This window comes from Sarcophilus harrisii, chromosome 2 (genome assembly GCF_902635505.1).
Source record: "Sarcophilus harrisii chromosome 2, mSarHar1.11, whole genome shotgun sequence".
In the NCBI taxonomy this organism is placed as follows: Eukaryota; Metazoa; Chordata; class Mammalia; order Dasyuromorphia; family Dasyuridae; genus Sarcophilus; species Sarcophilus harrisii.
The window spans coordinates 448,584,597-448,609,635 of NC_045427.1; the positions used below are offsets into that span (position 1 = coordinate 448,584,597).

General features: G+C 35.7%; 1 protein-coding gene across 2 annotated transcripts in view; it reads right to left on the minus strand.

Moving 5' to 3' along the window:
* The window catches only part of NR6A1 (nuclear receptor subfamily 6 group A member 1), a 247,539-nt gene that overhangs the window by 173,242 nt on the left and 49,258 nt on the right, over nt 1-25,039 (minus strand). For both annotated transcript variants that reach the window (XM_031954288.1, XM_031954287.1), the window contains exon 2: nt 24,693-24,734. In XM_031954288.1, coding sequence (XP_031810148.1) covers nt 24,693-24,734 — 42 coding nt within the window. The remainder of the gene's footprint in view (nt 1-24,692; nt 24,735-25,039) is intronic.

A 25,039-nucleotide genomic window follows, 5' to 3' on the forward strand; every position in this document is an offset into this window, starting at 1 on the left:
TGGTGAGACTGGAGCCAGAGGCACAAAGGAAAACAGAGATGTAAAGGACAGTAAGATGGAGAGGTCAAGTCAGGGATTTTTTTTTTAAAGGATGGCGTGTGAGCATGTCTGTAAGCAGTAAGAAGCAGCAAGTAGACAGGAAGAGATTAAAGATTATCAAGAGAAAAGAACCTGCTAAGAGAAGATGGCATAGAATTAAATTGTTTGCACAAGTAGAACAAAGATCATAGGGGAAGACATTTGAGTGCTTTGAGATGAGTGGAGAAGAGGGAGTTCTAATCAAATTGTCTCACTTCACAGAAATATGAGGTATAGCTCTCCTTTGACAGAATGGAGAGAAGGGAGACATGGAAAGTCTGAAGAGGGTTAAAAAGGTTTAGAAAAGTTGCTATGGTGCATGGGAGCATTCCTCATGGGAGGAATGATAAGCCAATCAATGAGGTGGTATTGCCTTGCTACAGTGAGGAGCAAGTTGAGATAAACACTAATTTGTAAAATTCCATGTTCAAAGTTGTATGGTCAGATAGAACAAAAATACAGAGTTGACTTTTTGAAGGGGATATTTGTCCCAAGCCTTGAACAAGAAGTAGAATTTTGAGTTGGTTTTATCTGTTTTTGGAGAAATTTACTCAATTCCAAGTGCTTGTTTCTCAAATCTCTTAGAGTTTCCCAAGTATAGCTAATGGTCAATGGGACAATTACTCAGAACAATGTAATTTCATTATATCATCACTAACCAAAGGTCCCCTGCACTGCTGCCCTTCCCACCCCACCCCCAACCCTCCTCAATCCTATACAGTGAAGTTGTTGGTTTTGTCATCTTAACACAGAGGACAATTTGTGTTCTTGAAGGTTCTGCCAGCAAGGAACATGATCTGGCAAGACCAATACCTAACATAAAAGGCTTTAATGAGGAAACCAGTGATGATAGACTAGTGTCTATTATATAGAGATCAGCCTAGCTAAGTGCAGAAAGCCTCATCAGTGAGGTTAACTCCAGGTGATTCATGACTGGTCAAAGAAACTCAAGTCTAGAGGGAATTCTCACAGTGACAAAAATGATGAATCTTCTGAAGTATAACAAAACATATTAATGGCAAACAAATAAACAAAAAAAACCTCAACATACTATCTTAAATCCTTCAGCCAATGGTCCCAAAAATTCATTGAATGGTGAATAAAAATCTAAGCCATTGACTGAACCTACCATCATTAACTGTTCTACATTTCACTACGTACCAGGCCCACATAGATATTGCTCCTGGGGAACTGCTGCTGGAATACTTTTTTATCTAATGTTTTGGTGGAACCAGTTAAAAAGTTGCTCTTTAGGGTTAACCTGTATTTCCATCCAAACTTAAGAAGGCACACTCTTTACAGTTTCTGTGGATTTGATTTCCTAGATAAGAAATTTGAGTTACAAAGGCCAAGAAAATAGTCACAATTTTCTTCTTGGCTAAAATTAAAATGTCATGATGGCTTTTAGAATTATATAAGATTGCTATGAGTCCACTAAATCTTTCATGATAATGGAAAAACAAGGGCTCTGGTCATGAATAATTTATTATATACTTAAGCTTTGGATTAGACACAGATTCTCAATGCAAGAATCATATTCAGTAAGGTACTCAAAAATGACTCTCACTAACTTTGCCATTATCTGTTGGCACTTATTTTGGAAGTTTGGAAGAAAAGAAAGAAACATAAATGAGATCAGACAAGATGAAACCAGTAAGACTCCACTGCTGAAATGGAAGCCAAAGGATGTCAAATGACCATTAAGGATTGAGATAATAGGAATAATAACACAATATCTAGAGATAACAAGATAGCTTAGATATCATCTAGGGAAGGCTGTCTGGTACAATGGATAGAACATAAGATCTGCATTCAGAAGGACTGGGTTCAAATTTTGGCTTTATCATTTGTGACCTGACTGACAAGTCTTTTTACTCTCTGGTAACAGCTTCCTTCTCTATGAAATGAGAGGACTGAACTAGGTCACTTCTGAGTTAGTCAACAAACATTTATTAAAGAAGTATTTGTTTTGTGGCAAGTACTCTGGCAACTGCTGACTCTTCTACCTGTAAAGCTATGATCTCCACCCTAGTCTAACCTTTCCCTTATAGATTGATTGGGGTAAGTCATTTACTTCCAGGTCACTGAGGTACCAAGTGGCACAGTTAGAGTTTAAACCAAAATGGCCCCCAACACAATGCTATTTCCACTCTAACATGCTACCGCTTTGGAAGCAAGATCAAAGCCAACTGAAAATTTTAATATCTGTACATCTGAAAATCTTATGAACAGTCATGAAATATTTTATTAAGGAAAAATCACTATTTCTTAGGGCCAGAACGGATCAGAGGTACTTTCACAGAAAAAGAGAAATATTTTACAAGGCAGTTTGAAAGGAATAAGACTAGCAGATGGGAGGGATCAGGAAAGGTTCCTTCAGATGGTTCTCATATTCTAGGTTATCTCCTGCCAAGGACTTCATAAATTTTATGGGCTTCCCTGCTATATCAGTGAGAGTGGATCCTACTCTACACTGTCTTGACTCTGCTCATAAGTGGAGGACAGTGGAGGACACATCCATAAGAAATATAGATCACAGCCTTTGCTTGGGAGCTACTTTTTACAAAAATGACAAGAAATGATTACCCAGTTTAAGTGCCAAGTAAGCTGGAGTACATTCAGAACAGACAATCCAGATGACCAAAGGTCTCAAGAGGTAAGGCAGAAAAACCAGTAAGAAGGAGATGAGGATCTGAACAAGTATGGTGGTTGTTGTATAGATAAAGAGCAAAGAACATAAATGAGAAATGTTTTGAAGGTAGAAATATCCAGATCCTTCACATTGCCAAACCTTAATATGTGAAGTGAGTGTGAGGAGTCAAGGATGATACAAAATGGATGACTGAGGATAATGGCTCCGTTTGGAAGAGGAAGGATTTGTAGGCAAAGATAATGAGTGACAACATCACCAACAAAATCCAACAGCAAGAGATACAAAGAGAAATTCCATTCAAAATAACTGTCAATAGTATGAAATATTTGGGAATTTATTTATCAAAGGAAAGTCAGGAATTATATGAACAAAATTACAAAAAACTTTCCACACAAATAAAGTCAGACTTAAATAATTGGAAAAATATTAAGTGCTCGTGGATAGGCCGAGCAAATATAATAAAGATGACAATATTCCCTAAACTAATCTATTTATTTAGTGCTATACCAATTAGACTTCCAAGAAAATATTTTAATGATCTAGAAAAAATAACAACAAAATTCATATGGAATAATAAAAGGCCGAGAATCTCAAGGGAATTAATGAAAAAAAAAAAAAAATCAAATGAAAGTGGCCTAGCAGTACCTGATCTAAAACTATATTATAAAGCAGCAGTCACCAAAACCATTTGGGAATGGCTAAAAAATAGATTAGTTGATCAGTGGAATAGGTTAGGTTTACAAGGCAAAATAGTCAACTATAGCAATTTAGTGTTTGACAAACCGAAAGATCCTAACTTTAGGGATAAGAATTCATTATTTGACAAAAACTGCTGGGATAACTGGAAATTAGTATGGCAGAAATTAGGCATGGACCCACACTTAACACCATATATCAAGATAAAATCAAAATGGGCACATGATTTAGGCATAAAGAATGAGATTATAAATAAAGTAGAGGAACATAGGATAGTTTATCTCTCACACTTGTAGAGGAAGAAGAAATTTGTGATCAAAGATGAACTAGAGACCATTACTGATCACAAAATAGAAAATTTTGATTACATCAAATTAAAAAGCCTTTGTACAAACAAAACCAATGCAAACAAGATTAGAAGGGAAGCAACAAACTGGGAAAATATCTTCACAGTTAAAGGTTCTGATAAAGGCCCCATTTCCAAAATATATAGAGAATTGACTCTAATTTATAAGAAATCAAGCCATTCTCCAATTGATAAATGGTCAAAGGATATGAACAGACAATTTTCAGATGATGAAATTGAAACTATTACCACCCATATGAAAGAGTGTTCCAAATCACTATTGATCAGAGAAATGCAAATTAAGACAACTCTTGAGATACCACTCACTACACACCTGTCAGATTGGCTAGGATGACAGGAAAAAATAATGATGAATGTTGGAGGGGATGCGGGAAAACTGGGACACTGATACATTGTTGGCAGAGTTGTGAATGAATCCAATCATTCTGGAGAGCAATCTGGAATTATGCCCCAAAAGTTATAAAACTGTGTATACTCTTTGATCCAGCAGTGCTACTACTGGGCTTATACCCCAAAGAGATACTAAAGAAGGGAAAGGGCCCTGTATGTGCCAAAATGTTTGTGGCAGCCCTGTTTGTAGTGGCCAGAAACTGGAAAATGAATGGATGCCCATCAATTGGAGAATGATTGGGTAAATTGTGGTATATGAATGTTATGGAATATTATTGTTCTGTAAGAAATGACCAACAGGATGAATATAGAGAGGTTTGGAGAGACTTGCATGAACTGATACTAAGTGAAATGAGCAGAACCAGGAGATCATTATATACTTCAACAATGATACTGTATGAAGATGTATTCTGATGGAAGTGGATCTCTTTGTCAAAGAGACATAACTCAGTTTCAATTGATCAATGATGGACAGAAGCAGCTACACCCAAAGAAAGAACACTGAGAAATGAATGTAAACTGTTTGCATTTTTGTTTTTCTTCCTGGGTTATTTCTACCTTCTGAATCCAATTCTCCCTGTGCAACAAGAGAACTGTCTGGTTCTGCACACATATATTGTTTATAGGATATACTATGACATCTTTAACACATATAGGACTGCTTGCCATCTAGGGGAGGGGATGGAGGGAGAGAGGGGAAAAATCGGAACAGAAGTGAGTGCAAGGGATAATGTTGTAAAAAATTACCCTGGCATGAGTTCTGTCAATAAAAAGTTATTATAATAATAATAAAAAAAAGATAATTTTTTGAACATGGTGAATATGAAATGCTCCATGGGACTTCTAATTTGAGACATACAAAATACATTAGTAGGAACAGCTGGATGGTGCAGTGGCTAGATTACTGGTCCAGGAGTCAGGAGAACCTGAATTCAAATATAACCTCAAACACTTAACACTTACTAGCTATATGACCCTGGGCAAGTCACTTAACCCCATTTGCCTTGCAAAAACCTTTTGAAAAACAAAAGGCATTAATAACCTGGGACAAGGGAGGGAGAGAATATGAATTCATGTACAATTTTGCAACAATCTTCTGGTCTACCTGCCTCAATTCCGTTTGATTTTCTAAATTAAGTTTTGATTCTATTATTTCCCTATTCAATAAATTCAAGTTAACTCAATTGCCTATGGAACCAAATTTAATCTGTTCTATTTAGCTTTTAAAGTCCTTTACAAAGTACCCCAACCTGTCTTTCTAGCCACATTGCATATTATTCCTAATTCTGTCTAAACTGTAATCTAGCCAAAACTAGTCTTCTCTCCCAAAGTGGTACAATACCATCTTCTGTCTCAATCTTAAAACTAGCTAACCATATGAACTACACTTCCTTCCTCTGCTTCACAGAATTCCTCTCTTCCCTCATGATAACAGTACAAGAATTATCTTCTATCTGAATGAAGTCTTTCCTGAACCCTGGCAACTGCTTTCCTTTCAAAACATAAGCATTAGCTAGCAGTAGTAATAAATAATAGCTACTGTTGCTGCTGCTATATTGGCTTGATGACTTTGCCTTCTGTAAGTCTGTACAAAAATCTCTTCTCCCTGATCCTAAATTTTCTCTTTTACAAACTAGAAGATCTCTGAAGCCCCCTTTTCTCATACAACACACTATGTTCTAAGGGCCCTCCATAGAAAGAAACATCTTAGGATTCTATTACTGACAATGTAGCAAGGGGCAACCCAGGAAAGATGAGGGCAGAAAGCTTCTTTGACTCTTCTAAACATAATCCTCTCTTGTATTTTTTGGTAAGACATTTGCAGATCACATACTAAAAGAGAATTCAACAGACTAGAAGATATTCTCAAGATGATCAAACATAGTCTTGTACCTCTAAGCTACTTATTGCATAAAACCATTCAGAATAGTCAGTGGGTCAATGTTCTATTTTCTTTTGAGAATTTTCAGAAAATCTAATCTCTATAGGCAGTAATCTGCGTTTTATGTTATTTAGGAACTATCTTCTTCTCCCTTGATCCTCTGGTCTTCTTTCTCTTTCCCTCCATGCTTCTCTCCCTCTCATCCCCAGTCAAGATCTTAGACTGTCTCCTCTACTTTTCTCTTCAACTTTTGGAAGCTAGATTAGAAACCTCTTTGTTTGTCTGTGTCTGTTTACCACAGCATCTGGCTTTTCTCAGAGCAAGCCAAGAAATCAGTTAGAGGGAATTAGGAAAGGAAAAAAAGTAAGGTTAGCTCTTGATTTCGTTTTTAGGTCTTTAAAGACTTCTTGCAATTTTCTCTATCTTAAATTAGTTAAATCTTACTCTTAAACTAAATTAATTCAATGGATTATTACTACCCTCTCTTACCAAACTTTCAGTTTCCTCTCCTGTAAAAATCTATTCCTCAGACTCACTACCTCCCAGGGCTGTTGTACTGTAAACCAGATCTCACTACAGAAATGTGAGCTGCCACTATTCTTTTATCACACAACAGAGAAGCACCTCTGGTAGGCCCTAACAGACTTGAAGGACAAACTTAATGTCAGACATTGTCTATGATGTGAGGACCATCCCAGATCAGTCAAGAGACTCATTACAACAAAATTGACTGCCAGATTAATTTTTTCAGCTGCCAACTCATGCATACTATTTACCATGGCCCAGATGAGAGCATCCACAGCAATGAAATCACAGTTCTCTCCTATTTATTCTATTTCTCTATCTGCTTGACATGAAGCTCAGGGAGGGAAAGAACCACAACTTAACTACTGAGTTATAACTGCCAAAGACCTCAGTCTCTAACAAGAGGCACAATAGCTGGAAGAGCACTAGACTGACTGGAATATCTGGGTTTCAGCCCCCAGCTTTTCTATGTGTTGCTTGTATAGTCACCTCTCTGATCCTCAGTTTATCTTGAAAACTGGGACACCATTTACACTATTTAAAGCATTGCTGGGAAGAGAATATTTTGTAAAATGACTTAGAAGTGTGCTACTGATTTTTATTTTTACATGGCAAGTTCCCATCAGGCTCCCCATTGTTTATAAACATACAATGCAATATAAAATCTTAATCCTAGTATACTAAATCCTCCACGAAGTGGCACCGCTTTACCTTTGAACACCCTGATCCCAACACTCATTCATTCTAGCATGTGTCATATTTCCCTTTCCCTTCTATCTTTGCTGACTGTCCGATGTGGGGAGCACAGATACCCCCACAACACCTTGACTTGCTTTCTTTTCTTCAGAGCCCAGATCAGGGGCTTCCTCTTCCTTGAAGTTTTCTCCCAACTCTTAAAGACCCTATGCTAAAAGCAATGTCGCCTTTCTTAAATCTGTTATAGAATTTTGCTCATATTCTTCCCTTTGCTAACATTATCTGTAGCAACAGTGGCATAGTTATTTCTGACAGTAAGGCGTCTGTCTTTTTTTTAACCTATCCTTGTCTGTAGACCCCAAAGACTTGTGCAAGTTAGTTACTGAATAAAAATTTGGTGAATTATGTTGAATTTTGCAGACTGTTAAGAACGGAAGGGACCTTTGAAGGTGGCAGAAAAATACACAGAGCATCAGAGCTGAAAGAGACCCAGTCTTTTTATAGAAGACAAACAGAAGTACAGTCAGTTCACTTATAATCTATAGTTAGAAAACATGAATTTGTTCTAAGGCAACTGACATATTAGGGAATATTGAGAAGATAAAGCAAATATGAAACTTTCTTCCATAAGACAAATAGCAAGACCAAAGAAATCTGCATTGCTTTATGATAATTTAAAAGATGCAGCTCTTCCAATGCCTAGTTCCATAAGCAAACCAGATCCCTCTCAAAGTAAAGTGTCATTTATTGTATATTTTCTAGTAAAGTAGGAGCTATGCTAGAAGGCCTGGTCCAAACAATTTCACTCTCTAGCAAAAGGAGTTATAGCCATAAACCCTAGGATGAGAAGTAGCCTAAGAAGCAGTTTCGGGTCCAAACAATGATTATTATAGTATTAATATATTTAAACCATTTAACACATAAAACACTGGACTGCCTTTCTTCATTAAGTTCCCTTTTTTTTTTTTAAACATGATAGTAAGGAAGTTCTTGATGTTATATCCCTAAATCCTATTTTCACCACTGACTCTGTGTTTTGTTTTGTTTCTTTCTTTTTTGTGTGTGAGATTTTTGTAGACCTCAAATGTCAAGTTTAAATATGACTGCTAACACAAAGAAAAGTGACTTGCCCAAGAGTCATGCATAGACTAAAACTGTATAGGTGAGATTAACTTGTAAAATGAATGAATTGCACTACAAATCTGCACTACATCTCATAGGATCAGTGGATTTTCTGTTTAATTATTAACCAACAACATTAAAGCACTGGGTAAACAAAAAAATATCGTAATTGCACCATATTTTCTATTTTTCTACCCATCCATATGCTCTTGAACAAGTCATTTAATATCACTTGGATTCAACAAAATTAAGAATTAGTAGAACCAGAGGAACTTTAAAAATCCTTTCCAGCTTTAATTACATCATGGCAAATAACTCACTCAGATTCACCAGCCTTTCACTCTCTGGTTAGGACTTGTTGCCCCCTAGTGGATTAAGAAGAATCTAACACTAAAGAAAGACCCAAGGCTGTCCTGCTCAGGCAATTCCACAAGATGGAGACTTAAAATATATAGTGGAAAAAAACAAGGAAAGCTGCATTTGAAAACCAGGTGATTGGAGGATCATAGAATTTGGAACTAACTTTGGAACTTTTATAGATAAGGAAGCTAAATACTATAGCTAAAAAGTAGCAGGATCTTGGACTGAAAACTAAGTCTTCCATCTCCAAACTGAGAACTCTTTTACCACCACAATACTGCACACATTTTTAATAAGACTATTTTGTCCTCTCTGCTAGATTCCAGTTGTATAGCTTTCAAAATCAAGAAACGTGTATCATTGTGCATTTATCTAAAGAGGTTGGCTCCATCTTAGTGTTTTCCTCAAAATAACCAACTTGCCCTCATTTTTTTCTTTTTGCAAGGTCACGGGGTAGGAAGAAGGAAAAAATATCTGCAGCACATGCTCAGAAGATACTATATTAATGTAATAAAATTATACAACCAACTAAAAATTAGATTTGAAAGATTTAACAATAACAATTTTTCAAATTTCCTAAGACTTAAAACCGATAAAGTCTTTTCTTCATAGATGCCTATCAGGTTAGTAATATGGATATTAAAACACCAGATGGAAAAGACCTTATCAATGATGTAGTCCAGTAACATCAAACTCAACTAGAAATGGGGGTCTTTAAATTGTACATAAAGATTCCTGCAGGGCCCATATTGACTTGGAAAACCAGACATTAACATCATCTGTGTTTTATTGTATTTTTTTTTTAATTTATTTTGTTAAATATTTCCCAATTACACTTTAATCTGGTTCAGGCTTCAGTCTGAATGTTGGATAGGAAGTGTGATTGATACCTCAGATCTAGTCTAAGAATCTAGACAGAAGTTTGTGGATAGATTTCAGGGAGTTCATGAACTCGGATGGAAAAAAACCAGGTCTTTATTTTCACTAAAACCTAATTGAAATTTAGTATTTCTTTCAATTATGTATTTTTAAAAGCAATATTATTCTTGAGAAAATGCCGTTTTACCAGACTGCCAAAAGTTATTCATGACACCAAAAAGTTTAATTAAGATCCTTGGATCTAGCCCAAACCTACAGCCCAAATTCTACAGATGATTTGAACACAAATCCTGACTCCAAATCTAATCTTCATTACTACACTATCTGGCCCATTCCCTCCCTTTCTGACCCCCAATACAACAAATATTTATCAAGTATCTACTATACACAGACCTATACTAAACAGAAAAACTTCAGGCAGAAGTTGCTACCTTCAAGATACCAAAGATCTCTAAATTAATGCAAAGATTGTGGCTACCTACTTTTGAATATATCTTTCTGACAGTTTACAATCTTCAATTCTGGTTGGTATAAAGAACAGCTTGAGTGTCAACACCCAGAAACGGGTCAGTGCTGTCAACATGGGGAAGAAATCTAAGATAGGAAATCCCAGCAGGACAGCTAAGCACAAAAAAACTTATCAGAAAAGAGCTTCCTTCAAAAAGAAAGAATCACTAGGGAGTAGAGTATTGATCCTAGCTTTGGAAGCAGATCCCCTCTTCTTAGCATAGGGACTACCTGGGGCCTATAACACAAACACTATGAAATCACCAGCTGGGTGATGGGAAGATCACAAGCCAAGGGAAGGTAGACTTTTACTTCCTTTGTTTCAGGGTAACCTCCTCTACCTTTTTCCTTGGTCCTAGTAAAGCCACCTTGTAATTCTTTCACATGACAGAGAAGATAAGACTTTGGTTTTCAAAGGTTATAACCAATAGGGTACAAGTACTAACCTACCTTTACGAAGCTAGAAAGGTTTTGAGGACAGATTTGGCAATGGACTGTCATGCTGTAGAGCAGAGGGTTTTCATCTTTTTCTTTCTTTCCCTTTTTTTTTTCTGCCATAGCCATGAAACTGTAGATATCTTATGTATGGCTTACTTTTCTTTTTAAATATCTAATAAATTCATCCTGATCATACAAAATTCTTTAAAGCCTTTGCTGTGAACCATAAATTTTTTTAGAACTACCCCAATGACCTTTTTTTTTTTTTTTTTTAACTTTTTTCACTACTTTCTTCACTCTCTCCTTTTTCCCATTGAGAAAAAAGGAGAGAGGGGAAGAGTTTAATATACAGTCAACAAAACAAATTCCCAAACTGGACTTGTCTAAAAAAAATGTGTGTAATTTTGGATCTCTGTCAGGAGATTACAAGTATTATCAGCTCTTTAGAATTGAGGTTAATCTTTGCATGAATCAGTTTCTTAAGTCTTGTGATTCGTCTTTATACAGTTGTCATCGTATATCATTATATAATCATTCTGCTCACTTCATAAAAATCTCCCCCCCCAAAAAAAACCCTAAAAGGTTTCCCAAAAACTGTCCCTTTCATCATTTAATAATAGTAAATAATAATGGCTAACATTTATATATAACTTACTATATGCCAGGGACTGAGCTAAGTACTCTATAATTATCTCAATTGATCCTCATAATTACCTGGGGAGACTGGTACTATTATCATCCTTATTTTAAGAATGAGGAAACTGAGGTAGACTGGTTGAATGACTTGTCCAGGATCACACAACTCACTAGCATCACATTGTATTTATTTTACGCATCTGTGATACAGAGACAACAGCATCTTTTTGATTCCTCAAACATGACACTTGCGCTCCTGATTCCAAGTTTACACTAGTTGTTCTCCATGCCAGGAATGATCTTCTCTCATCATCTAATTCCCACTTTCCCTGTTTTTCCTGCAAGTCTTAACTAAATCTCCTCTCTCCAGCAAGAAGCTTATTCCCAACCTTCTCTCCAACACTACCCCAATTTATCCTGTATATAACTTGCTGTACTAAGTTGTTTCTTAGACTGATTTTGGCCTATGTATCCTCAGTACTTAGAACAGTGCTTGTAGAACATAATAAAATATTTAATAATTGTTAATTAACAAATGTTACTAACTATAGTTTCCCTATAGTTTTAAAGTTACAACTATAAAAAGGTATGCTATAATCACATGCTAGCCCTATCTTTATTCTTTTTTGGATATTTATTGGCTTGGTAGTGGTATTTCTGGTAAAACACATACTCAGTTCAGTGACTGGGGCACAAGTTCCAAATTTATTCTCACCCACCAAGTGTATTAGTTTATCTCTTTTCCCGTAGCCCCTCCAGTATTTGTCATTTTTCATTTTTTGTCATCTCTGCCAATCTGATGAATGTGAGATAGAAACTTAAAATTGGTTTAATTTACATTTCTCTAACTGCTAGTGATTTGGTGCCTTTTTTCATATGGTTATTGATGGCATGGATTTCTTCCTTTGAAAACTGCTTGTTTGTATTTCATCAATTTACATACCGAGCAATGGCTCTTATTCTTAAAAATCAGTTTTTTAAACTAATATTGTTTGAAAACAAACTGAAGTTTGTTATTTTACTTTGCCTTCCTACCTTCCTTCCCATTAGTCTCCTTATACAAAATTATTAATATGGAAATGTTTTACATGATTGCACATGTATAACTTATATTGGATTGTTTATTGTCTGGAAGGGGAAAGAGAAGGAGGAATAAATAAAATTTGGAACTCAAACATTTTTTTTAATGTAAAAAAAATGTTTTGACATGTAATTGGGGGAAATTACTATAAAAAACAAAACAATTCTTTATATATTTGGAAATGAGACTTTATCAGAGAAGCCTGTTCCAAAGATTTTCTTCCCTGTTAATTGTTTCTCTTCTAATTTTAGATGCATTGTTTTTGTCTGTGCAAAATCTTTTCAGTTTTATGTCATCAAAATTGTCCATTTTGTCTTCTGTGATTTCTTTATCCCTTGTATGGTTTCTGGCTTCTTCCTTTTTCCATAGACACAGAAAGTATTTTCTTCTTTGCTCCTCTAATTTGTTTATGACACTACCTTTCTAAATCTAAATCACATATGCATTTAGTGATTAATCAATACCTAATTTCTTCCAGATCGCTTTCCAGTTTCTACAGAAGTTTTTGCCCAATAGTGAGCTCTTCCCCCACAGCCAGAATCTTTGCCAATTCGCTGATGAGGAGGAAACCAAGATGTAGAGATTAACAGAGGGCATAGCAAGTAATAAGAGCTGGAAGAAATGTTAGGAGGAGGCAGCTACTCCAACTCTGTGATAGCAAATGACTTGCACAACTTTGAAAAGCTAATGCATGACAGACTAGAAATTACAAACCAAACTCTGATCACAACCACCACAGCAGCCTAAAGCAGAACCTTTCTTTGTAAAGTATTGGGCTCTAATGCACCTCTCTATGGAACCAGGCCTCATACATTTTAAAGAGACTAGAAAAGTGTCCTTAGAATCACAGTTCATACAGGATCTATTCCATAATGCTATAAGAAACTCACTAATGTGTTTGGATTTAACTGAGGGGGAAAAGGAAAAAAGGAGTAAGCATTTAAAGTGCCTATTATGTGCTAAGCATTTTACAAATATTATTAAACTTCAGAGGCCTGGGTTTCAAGTCACCATTCTGCCACTAACTATATGGCCTTGGATAATTCAATTCTCATAAATAAGGAAATATCAGAGAAGGGTTGATGATCACTCATATTCTTTTCATTGTTAATGATCTATATTCAAATATTCTACAGATTCTAAAGGCCTCTTCCAGTCCAAACTATATTATAAGTGTCCCGTCATTTTATGGAAGTAGATAACTTAAGCCGCATCTACCCATTTTGCAGCTAGTTTTAATATCCTTTCATCACAGTAATAATTAGTGGGTTATCAGATTTTCAAGATGAATGGAATACTTATTCGTTACTTTCTTTCTTATTCTTTAAAAAAAAATTTTTTTTTTTTAAAGACATTTTATGCCTTTACAATTCCAGGTCCTTTTTTGAAAATTTTATCTTTAAACTTTTTACTTAGATCCTTCTTAACCTCCAAAGATACAATAACTTTTTGAAATAATGTTCTATAGTCAACTTTTAAAATGGCATAAATTGTTCTTCCCAAAAACTGTTTTATAAAAATTTACATGTTGCCAAAGAAGTATATAATTTGAATATTTATTTTGAATAACATAGGCTTCCTTGACCTTCTCTGAGGTTAAAGACAGGGGTCAGCAGATGGTCACTGTAGTTTACCTGCTGTTCTGTGGGGGAAGGGGACATTTTCCCTCCAAGTCAACCAGATGGTTAGCAAAAGAGGCCAAAAGCATCTAAATCCTGACCATCAGATCAATTCATTTCAAGCAGTAACTTATACCTGCTAACATCTGGAATGATCTCTAGTCATTCAGAAATTCGGGCTAACAACCTAAATACAGTAAAAATAAAATATTAATGCAGAAAAAAGAGTAAGACAAAATTCAGATTTGGTCATTTGAAGAGAGTGCTAAATTATATAAGCATATTACTGGCAATTTAAACAATATAACTATCACATTTTACAGAGAAGTAGCTAGTGACAGGAGTTGAGTATTGTGCCTAGTCAGGAATACCAGAGTTCAAAACTGCCTCAGATACAACTAGCTATATGACCCCAGGTAAGTCACGTAAGCTCAATTTGCCTCAGTTTCTCCATCTGTAAAATGGGGATGATAATAATAGCCATTTACTTCTCAGGGTTATTGTGAAGTTCAAATGAGAAAATAATTGTAGATTGGTTAGCTCAGTGCCTGGGCAAATAATAAATACTGTGTAAATGTTAGCTATTATTATTAAAGACAACTAAAACCCCAAAGAAGGGAAATAATTTGCACAACATAATACAGTTAGTGACAGGCCTGAAACTCTAACCAAACTGCCTAACTAATTCTAAAGTTTTTCTACGCCAAGAACCATTCACAAAAAATACTCATTTAAAAAATTTTGGAGATGAATAAATATCAAGACATATGTCAGTGGCTAAAACTTTTAATTCATTACTAACTTCATGACCAAAGTGTTCAAATTCCTCCATTAATTCAATGTTGAAAATGTATCTTGGGGCAGCATAGTGGACAGAGCATCAACCCTGAAGTCAGAAGAACCTGAGTTCAAATCTGACATCAGACACTTCCTAACTGTGTGACCCTGGGCAAGTCACTTAACCCCAATTGCCTCAGGGGAAAAAAAGAAAACGTATCTTAATTCAAGATATTTGCTACTTCTTGTCAAAAGTGTATGATGTAATTATTAACACTCCTTCATTACTAGAGTGTCCTTATACAACCCCTTCTCAGCTTTAAAAGCATCATTCTGGGAGCTGCTAAGGCCAAAAACAAAATTAATCCTTTGTGGCTAACTCTCTAGTGATCGGTCTCTCTGAATTTAGCAGGACTGGTCCTTAGACAGCTGCACAGTTCATCACTAAGCCTATATTCAAAGCTTTTCCAGTTAAGAATGCCTGTCTCAGCTTGCACATTAAATTAGCAAAAGCCTTTGTCAGCCCTATACCACAATGAGGCATCTGAGAAGGGCCCTGGGGATGCTATCCTTATAAAGGCAACAAAGGCCTAAGGGCAATAATAAAAAATGATAAAGTATGACAGATTCATATCAACATTAAATGTATCTAAAAAAGAAAATATATCTTCTTGTTCGAAACTGGGTTATTCTTAAAATCAGATCTTTGTCAATTATCATCTCTATGAGATAATCATCAGAATTTATCCAGCCCTACCCTCTTCCTGACTTCCAGATTCTCATTTTTAATAACCGACAGGTTGTTCCCCAGAGGCACCTCAAACTGAACAAGCCACAAAGTGAGCTTGTTGTCTTTCCCCCAAACCCTCCCATCTCCCTAATTTCCCTATTAGCTTTGAGGATACCGACTTCATCCCTATTCACCCAGGGTCACACCTAGGTGTTATCCTTGACTCCTCATTAATTATTGTTCTTCATATCCAATCCATTTCAAAGTTCCGTTGATTCTACCTTCCCCACACCTTTCACACATGCCTGCTTCAGTCTTCTAAAACTACCATACTAGTACAGGCCCTCATCACCTCACACCTGGACTATTACAAAAACTTGCTGGGTTGGTCATCTCATCTTTCAGCAAAATCACATTATCTCTGAAACTCACACTTTCTCAGTGGCTCCTTGTCCTTGAGGCCCCTTCATCTCTCTGATTGGAGAAGGTAAAGAGAGGACATCGGGAAGCTCCTTTCAGCTCCTCCATTTAAGGAAGGGGCCCAGATCAGCTATCTTATCCTCTATCTGGCTGAAGGACTTAAGCAGCTGGTTATCATTCCCCACCCCCACCTCAACCAGGTATATGCTCTCCCTTCCTTCTCTTCCTCCCAGCTAACTCTACTTTCAGCTTCCTTTAATATGTTTTTATCTATTACATTGCTACTTCTCAAAAAGCAGGAACTAACTTTTAACTTTCTTTGTATCTCTAGTGCTTAGCTTAGCATGATGTATGGTACACAATAGGTGCCTAATAAATATTTATTAATTGACTGCCCTCTGAACAGTCAGAACAAATATAATTCTTTTTTTCCTTTTATAACTGCCTTCCAAACACCTGAAGATAACAATCATCATCTTCCCCTCAATTAGAGTTCTTTTTTTCTCTAGGCAAAACATCTCCACTTCCATCAATTGATTCTCAATATGTTATGCCTCCCAGATCCTCATATTTTTGGCCCCTTTTCAATGAATGGAAAGGGAAATAATACTTTAATGTTTACAGACCACTTTTCTTACATCAAAACTGCAGAAAAGATAACATAAGTATTATTTCCCCCATTTCACAGTGGGAAAAACGAAGACAACGCTTTCTGGTGATCAAACTAATAAGTTTGAGGTGTTCTGGATCCATGTTCATCATTTAATTACAACACATTTTCATCTCAAGAACCTGGTGAGATAATATCTGGTGAACAATGCAGCGAAACTCCTTAAACAGGAGTTTTGTCTTTGGGGGATTAAGAGGGACAGCGTCATAGGAATAAGTAGCAAATTTGGAAGGGATCCCAGAGGGCAGGCCCAGTCCAATCCCTCCCCAAGTATGTATTTCATCTATAACATACCCTTCACTGTGTGACCCAAACTTACCTAATGGCTCTAGTTATTTGATAATTAAACATTTTAATTCTTCCTAAAATTACTTGAGAATAAACCCGTAACCAAAAAATTATTTCCCTCCAAAAGATGAAAAGGACAAAAGTTGGATTGACCCTGAAGAACAGCTGTTGCTAGTCCAACTATTTAGCCTTTGACCTTTCTTCTGGCTAGTACGTGAACAGTATCAATTGTTGTCTTGTATTATGTGCTGTTTACAATCCCTGTGTGGCATGAAAGGAATTAATAATTTAGCTTCCAGAGCTGATGGCCTTTATTGGAGAGCTTCCCGTTGGTTGAACAGAAGCCCAAGCAAGAAGTTGTCCTGAAGCCCCAGGGTTGCTTTTAATACCCCCCAGTTTACAGCCTAATTGGGCAACATAACATAAATCAATTATTTTTCCTGTTTTAAGCAACAATGCATTCTATTCTTAATGGCTACATTTCCGACTTCCGTGAATCAAGCCCATCCTTGTTCTTCCCGAGTTTTACAACTGTATAGTAAACATGGTAGTTCAGAAATGCTCGAAGAAGCACTGTGGAATTCAGAGTTGTTTGGTAAAAGGAGCACATAGAGGTTATGCTGTTTTGAACTTCCCTTGACCTTTGACTGCCCTTGTCCCCAGCTTATGCTAATTGGAAAGGCAAATAGGAAAGCTTCTAGTAGAAATGAACTTAGCCTGAACCTGCGACATAGCATTGGACTTTGAAGACCTGAGCTGGGCAAGTATCACAGGAGTCCCCAGTATGGGAAAAGTGACAGCCTCTCTCTTTGCAGGAAGTTTAGAGTATTGTCCCATCTCCTAGGCAGCCCCATCTGCTCAGGAATAAGGATCATGATATTAAATTTGGCAAATCATGGCTCGCTTCCCATCCTCCACCACTGACCTGTTTTCCAACAAATGTTTTGAAATGACAGAGTGTTAACAACAGTGGGTACCATACCCATCCTCCCATTTTTCAGATTCATGATTGTTTTTAGTATGAGTACCATTAACATAGATATTATAACTTCAGAGATCTTTGATGCCAGTATAAGTGCTTTCCCTCTCCCCCAATATCACAATCCCCTCCATGTTTCAGTGGATAATCTTCATCTTCTGTTGTTGCATACCCAAAATTCCTCATCTGACAGCCAATTTCTCAAGTTAGACCTCCAATGATAGCTAGTATTTATAGATTTGCAAAGAGTTTTACATAGGTTATCTCTTTTGATCCATACGACTCTATGAAGGAGGTGCTATTGTTTATCCCCATTTTACAGATGAGGAAAACAAGGCTGAGATTAAATGTCCAGCATCATATAATTAGAGTCTGAACGACCTGAAAGAGATTGTGCTACATTTGGTCTGGCCTTCAATAATCCAATCTTTCTCATCTTCTATAATTCTCTTTCATGTCTTTCTTCTTCAAAAAGAATATGCTGTAGGGATGCAATGGATAGAGCACCAATCCTGAAGTCAGGAGGTCCTGAGTTCAAATCTGCCTTCAGACACTTGACACTTAACACTTCCTAGGTGTGTGATCTTGGGCAAGTAACTCGATCCCAATTGCCTCAGCAAAAATAAATAAATGAACGAATGAATGAATAAATAAATAAATGCTGTGGGCATTTTAATTTGAGGGATGAATTTGTGAATTAATTTGAGTAATAAAAATCTAAGGCTTGGGCTGTTATTTATTAACCCCCTCAAGCTCTGTACTTCTTATCTGAAAGCAAGGTAATAATCACACATTTTTTATATTAGACTTATTCTCAAAGAAATTTTGAGTATTCAGAATAATAGCCTAATCATCTGAGCACATAGTTCCTTGAGAAAAGAAGGTAGTTATAAAATGATTCAGTGATCTAAAAAGGTATGCTATTACAACATGTAATTTATTACTGAATCACAGAGAAGAACCCCTCTAAATAGATGACCATATGTTGATCCATCATCACATAATGAGGGGAAGGGAAGGTTGGTATAGAGGGAAGAAATGACTAGCATATTAAAAAAGTGACAGAAAACGTTTATTTGAAGTCAGGACCCAGCAGAAAAGACTTGACCACCAGGGGCAATATGGCAGAGACTACATACATAGCAAGTCTGGGTAGGTTAAAATCATAAAATCACAAGACTGAAAGATACTATAGAAGACAAATCTAGACCAATTAATGTTTGAATGGGAAATACCACAAGTAATCATCCAGCTTCTAGTTGATCATTTGTAATGATTAAATATCTTAAAGCATATTTTTATTAGGACATCATTAAGAAAAGTTAGCTAGACAAATTTAAGATCCGTAAGTGTCTGTGGTCAGTTAAGGAATAGGACACTGTCTTGGCTTTAGGCTGTCATGTTTCTGATAACCACCCTGAAGTCAAAAGAACCTGAATTCAAATCCTACTTTGGACACTTACTTATTATATAATTCAATTAATCCATTTGCCTAGTTTCCTAAAATGGTGATAATAATAGTATATTTATTCCCCAAGGTTGTTGTGATCAAATAAGATAATAATTTTAGAGTGCTTAGAACAGTGCTTGGCACATAGTAAAAGTGCTTTGTAAATGTTAGTGTTTTTTTTAGCATCTATGATTTCACTGATAAGAATACTCCCCAACAGATAAAAATGAAAACGACTCTGTGCTTTATATTAGTTACCAAAGCTACTCAAAATCTGATGTACACACTTTCAGTGCTGGAGTCCCTTACAACTCAATTTCAGTGGGACTCAGATGATTTCCCTGTCACCGAGATTGTCCGAGGAGCCTTCCCAACTTGGTAGGACATGTCAGTTACCTGGAATCCTCTGAGACTCAACATCCCTTTCCTAGTATGAAAAACATTAAATAATATCTTGATGGAAGTAAAAATTAAGAAATCTTTACTAATAATCTTCAACTCTTTTTAAAGCCAAGGAAGAACTGTGGGATAACTACTCAGAGAGATATTTGGTAAACAACAATATTTAGAATTATGATAAAAAGTGAATCTCATGCCCATGAATTGGAGAATGGCTGAATAAATTGTAGCACATGAATGTTATGGAATGTTATTATTCTGTAAGAAACGATCAGCAGGATTATTTCATATATATTTAACACATTTAACATGTATTGGACTACCTGCCATCTAGGGGAGGAGATGGCGGGAAGGAAGGAAAAATTTGGAACAGAAAGTTTTGCAAGGGTCAATGTTGAAAAATTACCCGTGCATGTTTTGTAAATAAAAAACTTTAATAAGATAAAAATAAATGAATGAATAAATGTGAATCCCAGGTGCAATGTGGTGTCTTGTTGGAAAAACTGGCCAGCTAACTATATAAAAAGAATGGAAAGGCCTCCTAGTATATACCTGAAGACTCAAGAGCAGGAATTCCCCTAAGATTATGATGAAAAGATACCATGTATGTTTAGTATACTAAAACAAACAAAAACCACAGTATCTGAAATCAGGAGAACCTGGGTTTAGATGCCAGCTCTGTTACTTCTTTCCTCTAACCATAGGTAAGTTTCTTCTTCATGAACCTCACTGTCTTCTCTGTAAAAGAAGGGAGTTAAACTATATGAATGCTAAGGTCCCTTCCAGCTCTAAATCCAATGTTTCTACCAAAAGTTAAATGAATTAAAAGCAGAATGACAACAATTATTTTTTAAAGTATAACAGAAAAGGGACAAGCTATATAGCATGCTAAATTCAGATCAGATACTGTGGGGGAATACAATGTCATCTCCTTCTGGAGGTTTTCTTTCTTTCTTTTTTATAAAGATGAATTTTCATCTATCTGGAATAAATAATGTGTGGTACTACCAACAAGAATATAATGACCTGTCAAGGTTCCTTCTATTATTCAAAAATTCCTCTGAATCATGACAGTCCTCAAGTGCAGATTTTATTCTAGCTTTTTATCCACCTAAGTCAAGGCTGTTTATGAGAGAAGAAAAAACAGAAAAAATAGCAAGTGCCACTCATGACTACAGTATGGCATTTTCTACCCACCAGTTATTAAAACTTGATTTTCAACTTTTAAAAGTTAATTTCCATGTTATCCAGCAAGTTCTGCAGGTTACATTTTGCATCTCAATTAAGAAATATTTATTGGATATCTATTAAATGTTCTGCTAACTGCTCTGATATTTAGGGAATATTATTCATAAGATTATACATATGAACGTGAAGAACCTCTGAGAGCATCTATTCTAAATTTATAATTTAAAAAACTGAGGCCCAGAGACAAATGACTTGCTCAAGGTTCCATGCAATAAGCGACTTGAAGTATTCTTTTCCACTAACCCGGTATATAAAAGCTCTTTGAACCATAAGACACTGTGTAATGCTATTTTTGTTTCCTTTGCAGCACCTAGCAAAGTCTGAGCCAAAAAAGAAAAACATGGTATAATGAGGAATATGCTAGATTGGAAATTAAGCAAAATATAGGTTCAAATCCCAGTTCTGTCAATAACTCATTGTGAGATTTTGGACACTTAACCTTTTTGAACCTCACTATTATTGTCCATAAAAAGAGGGAGATAATACCTACCTATAATATCTAGTACTTACTTCAAAGGGCGGTTGAAAAGATTCAGCAAACTAACGCAAATAAAATGTGTTGAAAACTTTAAAGTGTTAGGGGAAAAAAAGCCCGTCATTATTCCTGCTTTACTTTCCTTTAAATGTAGAATTTGTCAATTTGGGACAAATTCTAAAAGCAAAGAAGATAGGGACAGCAAAAATAGATGCTTAAGCAATTCCAGGTTAAAGTAAAATAGATCATATTCCTAGTGTGATGAAAATAACATTGGTCCTATAGCAATGGGAGCAAAGTTCAACACAGAGTTGCTCCTAATAGAGCCCTCAATAAATCATTCCCTCTCTAGGACCTCAGTTTTCTCATCTCTTAAGATGAAAAGTCCCCATTCATTAACTAACACAGAAACAAAGGAATCAAATAACCGGCTATCAAAATAATATAGGTACCAAAAAAATAAGGGCAAAACAAGAGTGACCTATGTTAAAGCAGAAGTTGAATTCACTTGGTGGCAAAGTTTGCCAAATGAATAGATTGATAAGAAAGGGAAAAGCATTCAACAAGAAACATACAAAAAACTGTTAGGAGCACAGGTTGCTTTCTTCACTGATTCTCACTAAAGGCAAAAATTTCAGAAAAGGGCAGAAATCCAAGAAGGGAACCAGTAATGAAACCCAGTATCAAATCCATATATAAAGCCATAACAAAGCCAGGTAAATAACAGATCCTAAGGCAAGAAATCAAATACGATCCCACAGATAATACTGAAACTTTATGATATAGGATATAAAATATTTCTTTGAAAGAATAATTCAAAGATGGGGGAGGGGAGAAAGGGAAAAGAGGAAAGAGACAACCTCTATTTGAGAAGATACACCAAAGAAATCCAGGAGCCTAAGATGGGACGTATGGTACAGAGCATTTGAATGAAGATGAAAGATAGAAACATTAGTAATATTGTTATCACAAAACACCACAAACTACCTAGGACAGAAGAAGAAAACAAATGAGGAATTCAGGAAACAGATCACAGAGCTGGCACACAGACATGATACAGTAGTAATGAAGGACTTTTAATTATGTGGACATCTGCTGGAGCTTTCTCAGTTAATAATTTCCTGGCTCACTTAAATGATAATTCCATATTTCAAAAGATAATCACAAATGAGAAAAACTTCTCTTCTGGATCTAATTTTCACCATCAAAAGAACTGGCTGGTAAGAGTAGAAATAATGAAATTCAAATAGATTGTCAAACACAAAGACTGAGCTTTACTTGAATTTCTGTGTCTACCTAGCACAAAACAATAGATGATCAGAAAATGTTGACTTCACTGAAACCAATTCTTAGCCAAATCTTTAAATGTATATTCTTTATTATTCAAAGGATGATTGTTTAACATCTAAAAAATAATAGTAGTTGATCATGTCAGCATGACCTCAAGAATAGGTTATCCCTTTTTGATCAGATTATTGGACTGGCAGTAGAAGCAAATGCTATAATTTACCTAGATTCAAAGGATTTGGCAAAGTCTCTCATATTATTTTCATGTAAGAGAGAGAGAGAGAGAGAGAGAGAGAGAGAGAGAGAGAGAGAGAAAGAAATATGAGTCTTATGGTAATATGGTAATAAAGTTCACAGAACTGGTTCTGACACTCCCAAAAGCAAATTCAGTCTCAGGTTATATTAACAAAGGTAATATGGCCATGACCCCTCAGGACAGTTAGTTCAATCTTATCAAGCCATATCCAGAATATTCGATACCGTGTTGGACATATTTCATCTTTCATTTTTTAAACTAGATGAAAGAAACTAGCTTGAGCTAGAGATGGATTCTAAGGGTTCCCTTCCAATTCAGATCTGGAGTCAAGCTACCTCTTCTAAAGACAAACAGGAATTAGTGAAATCACTACTCCCCCTAAGGCAGCATGGTCCATTGATAACCTGCTGTTAAGAAGTTTTTCTTCTCACTAAAATGAAATCTACTTTCCTTAACTTCTACTTATTGCTGCAAGTTATCTCTTCCTGGGAAAGCACAGGATAACATAAATATACAATATGCTTAGGGGGGAAATAACCTTAACATGGATTTGCAAAAAATATATAGACAATTAGGGATTTAGGTTCAATCATAGTTTAAAAAAAAAAAAAGATACAGATTTTGGCTTGAAAAAAGGAAAAACCTCTTTAAAATCACAATTTCCAAAAAATAGAATGATGTACCTCAGGCAGTAGTGAATTCCCCAATAATGGATACCTTCAAGTTAGAGTTGGTCTTAGAGTAGGTTAAATTAGTTCATTTCTGATTTGCCTTTCAATTTTGAGACTATATTCTAAACTGTAAAAAGAGTTAATGATTCTCCTTGACATTTCTAATTTAATTCACACATTAGCATGCACACACACACATATGCACATGCATGCACATCAGGGCAGTTTCTCCAAAGACCTATTTGCTGAAACTCTCTCTGATGAACAAAAATGGCAGACAACTCCTGAAAATTTTGAAATAATTTATTTTAAATGACCTTTAGGAGCCAAAAGAGACAGCTTAAAAAAGTCATGTTTCATGACTCATGATATTAATTATTTAATAATGGATAAAACAAAACCAATTGAACTTTGTAAGATATTGCACACAATGTTTCATCATATTACCAAACTCAAAACCATTGATTTATACATATGTAATGCTAAGAGAAATTAAAGAGGTAAGAGGTAGAAAAGAATAAGAAGTATAACATTTTATAGCAAGGTGAAGGTAAGGAAAATTCACTTCAAACTGTGACCACTATACAGGAATATTATAAATTTTTTGCCTCATGTACAGATTATAATATCATAGCATCTATGAGACCACTCTGACCCTAAGATACTATGTTTCAAATGTTACCAAGGCATTCTTCCTCCTTTCACAACTTAATTAACTTCAAATTGAAAATATATGCCTTGACTATACATGTTTCATCTATATTGCATTGCTTGCATTCTCAAAGGGAGGAGGTGCAAGGATTGAGAAGAGAAAAAGGGAGAGAAATCTGGAACTCAAAGTTTTAAAAACAAATGTTAAAAATTGTTTTTACATGTAACGGAAAAAATTTAAAAAACAAATACATATTTTAGCAAGTTTCCTAATACATATGGTTTCCTAAACCAGCGTTGGGGATTGGGAGGGAGAAGGAGAAAAGCCTGGCACACAAATGCAGATTTACATATAATACAAAAAAACCATATTTCCTCTAATCTCAATCTCTCCCCCCCCACTCCCTTACACACACACACACACACACACACACACACACCCCCAATGATGAGTGGACTTACTATTGGCTGGGTCATGTTCAACAGAGTCATCCTGACAGAACCCTAGGAAAAATTAAAAAAAAAGAAAAATACCATTTATGATTCATGAGTTACTTCTAACATAGCAAACAAAAAATTTAGTCATCAACAAACGTAATGAATTGTCAGAAGTCCATTCAAAGCTGTTCATGTTTTACCAATATCAATCTATCCTAAAAGATAGAATAGAAAAGACACTAGGCTTGGAAAAAGAAGATGACATTTGGAATTCTGGTTTCTAAACTGCATTAGTTATGTGACCTGGGGAGAGTTATATAACTTCCATGAAGCTCAGTACTTCTATCTGTAAAATATGGGCAATCTTAACT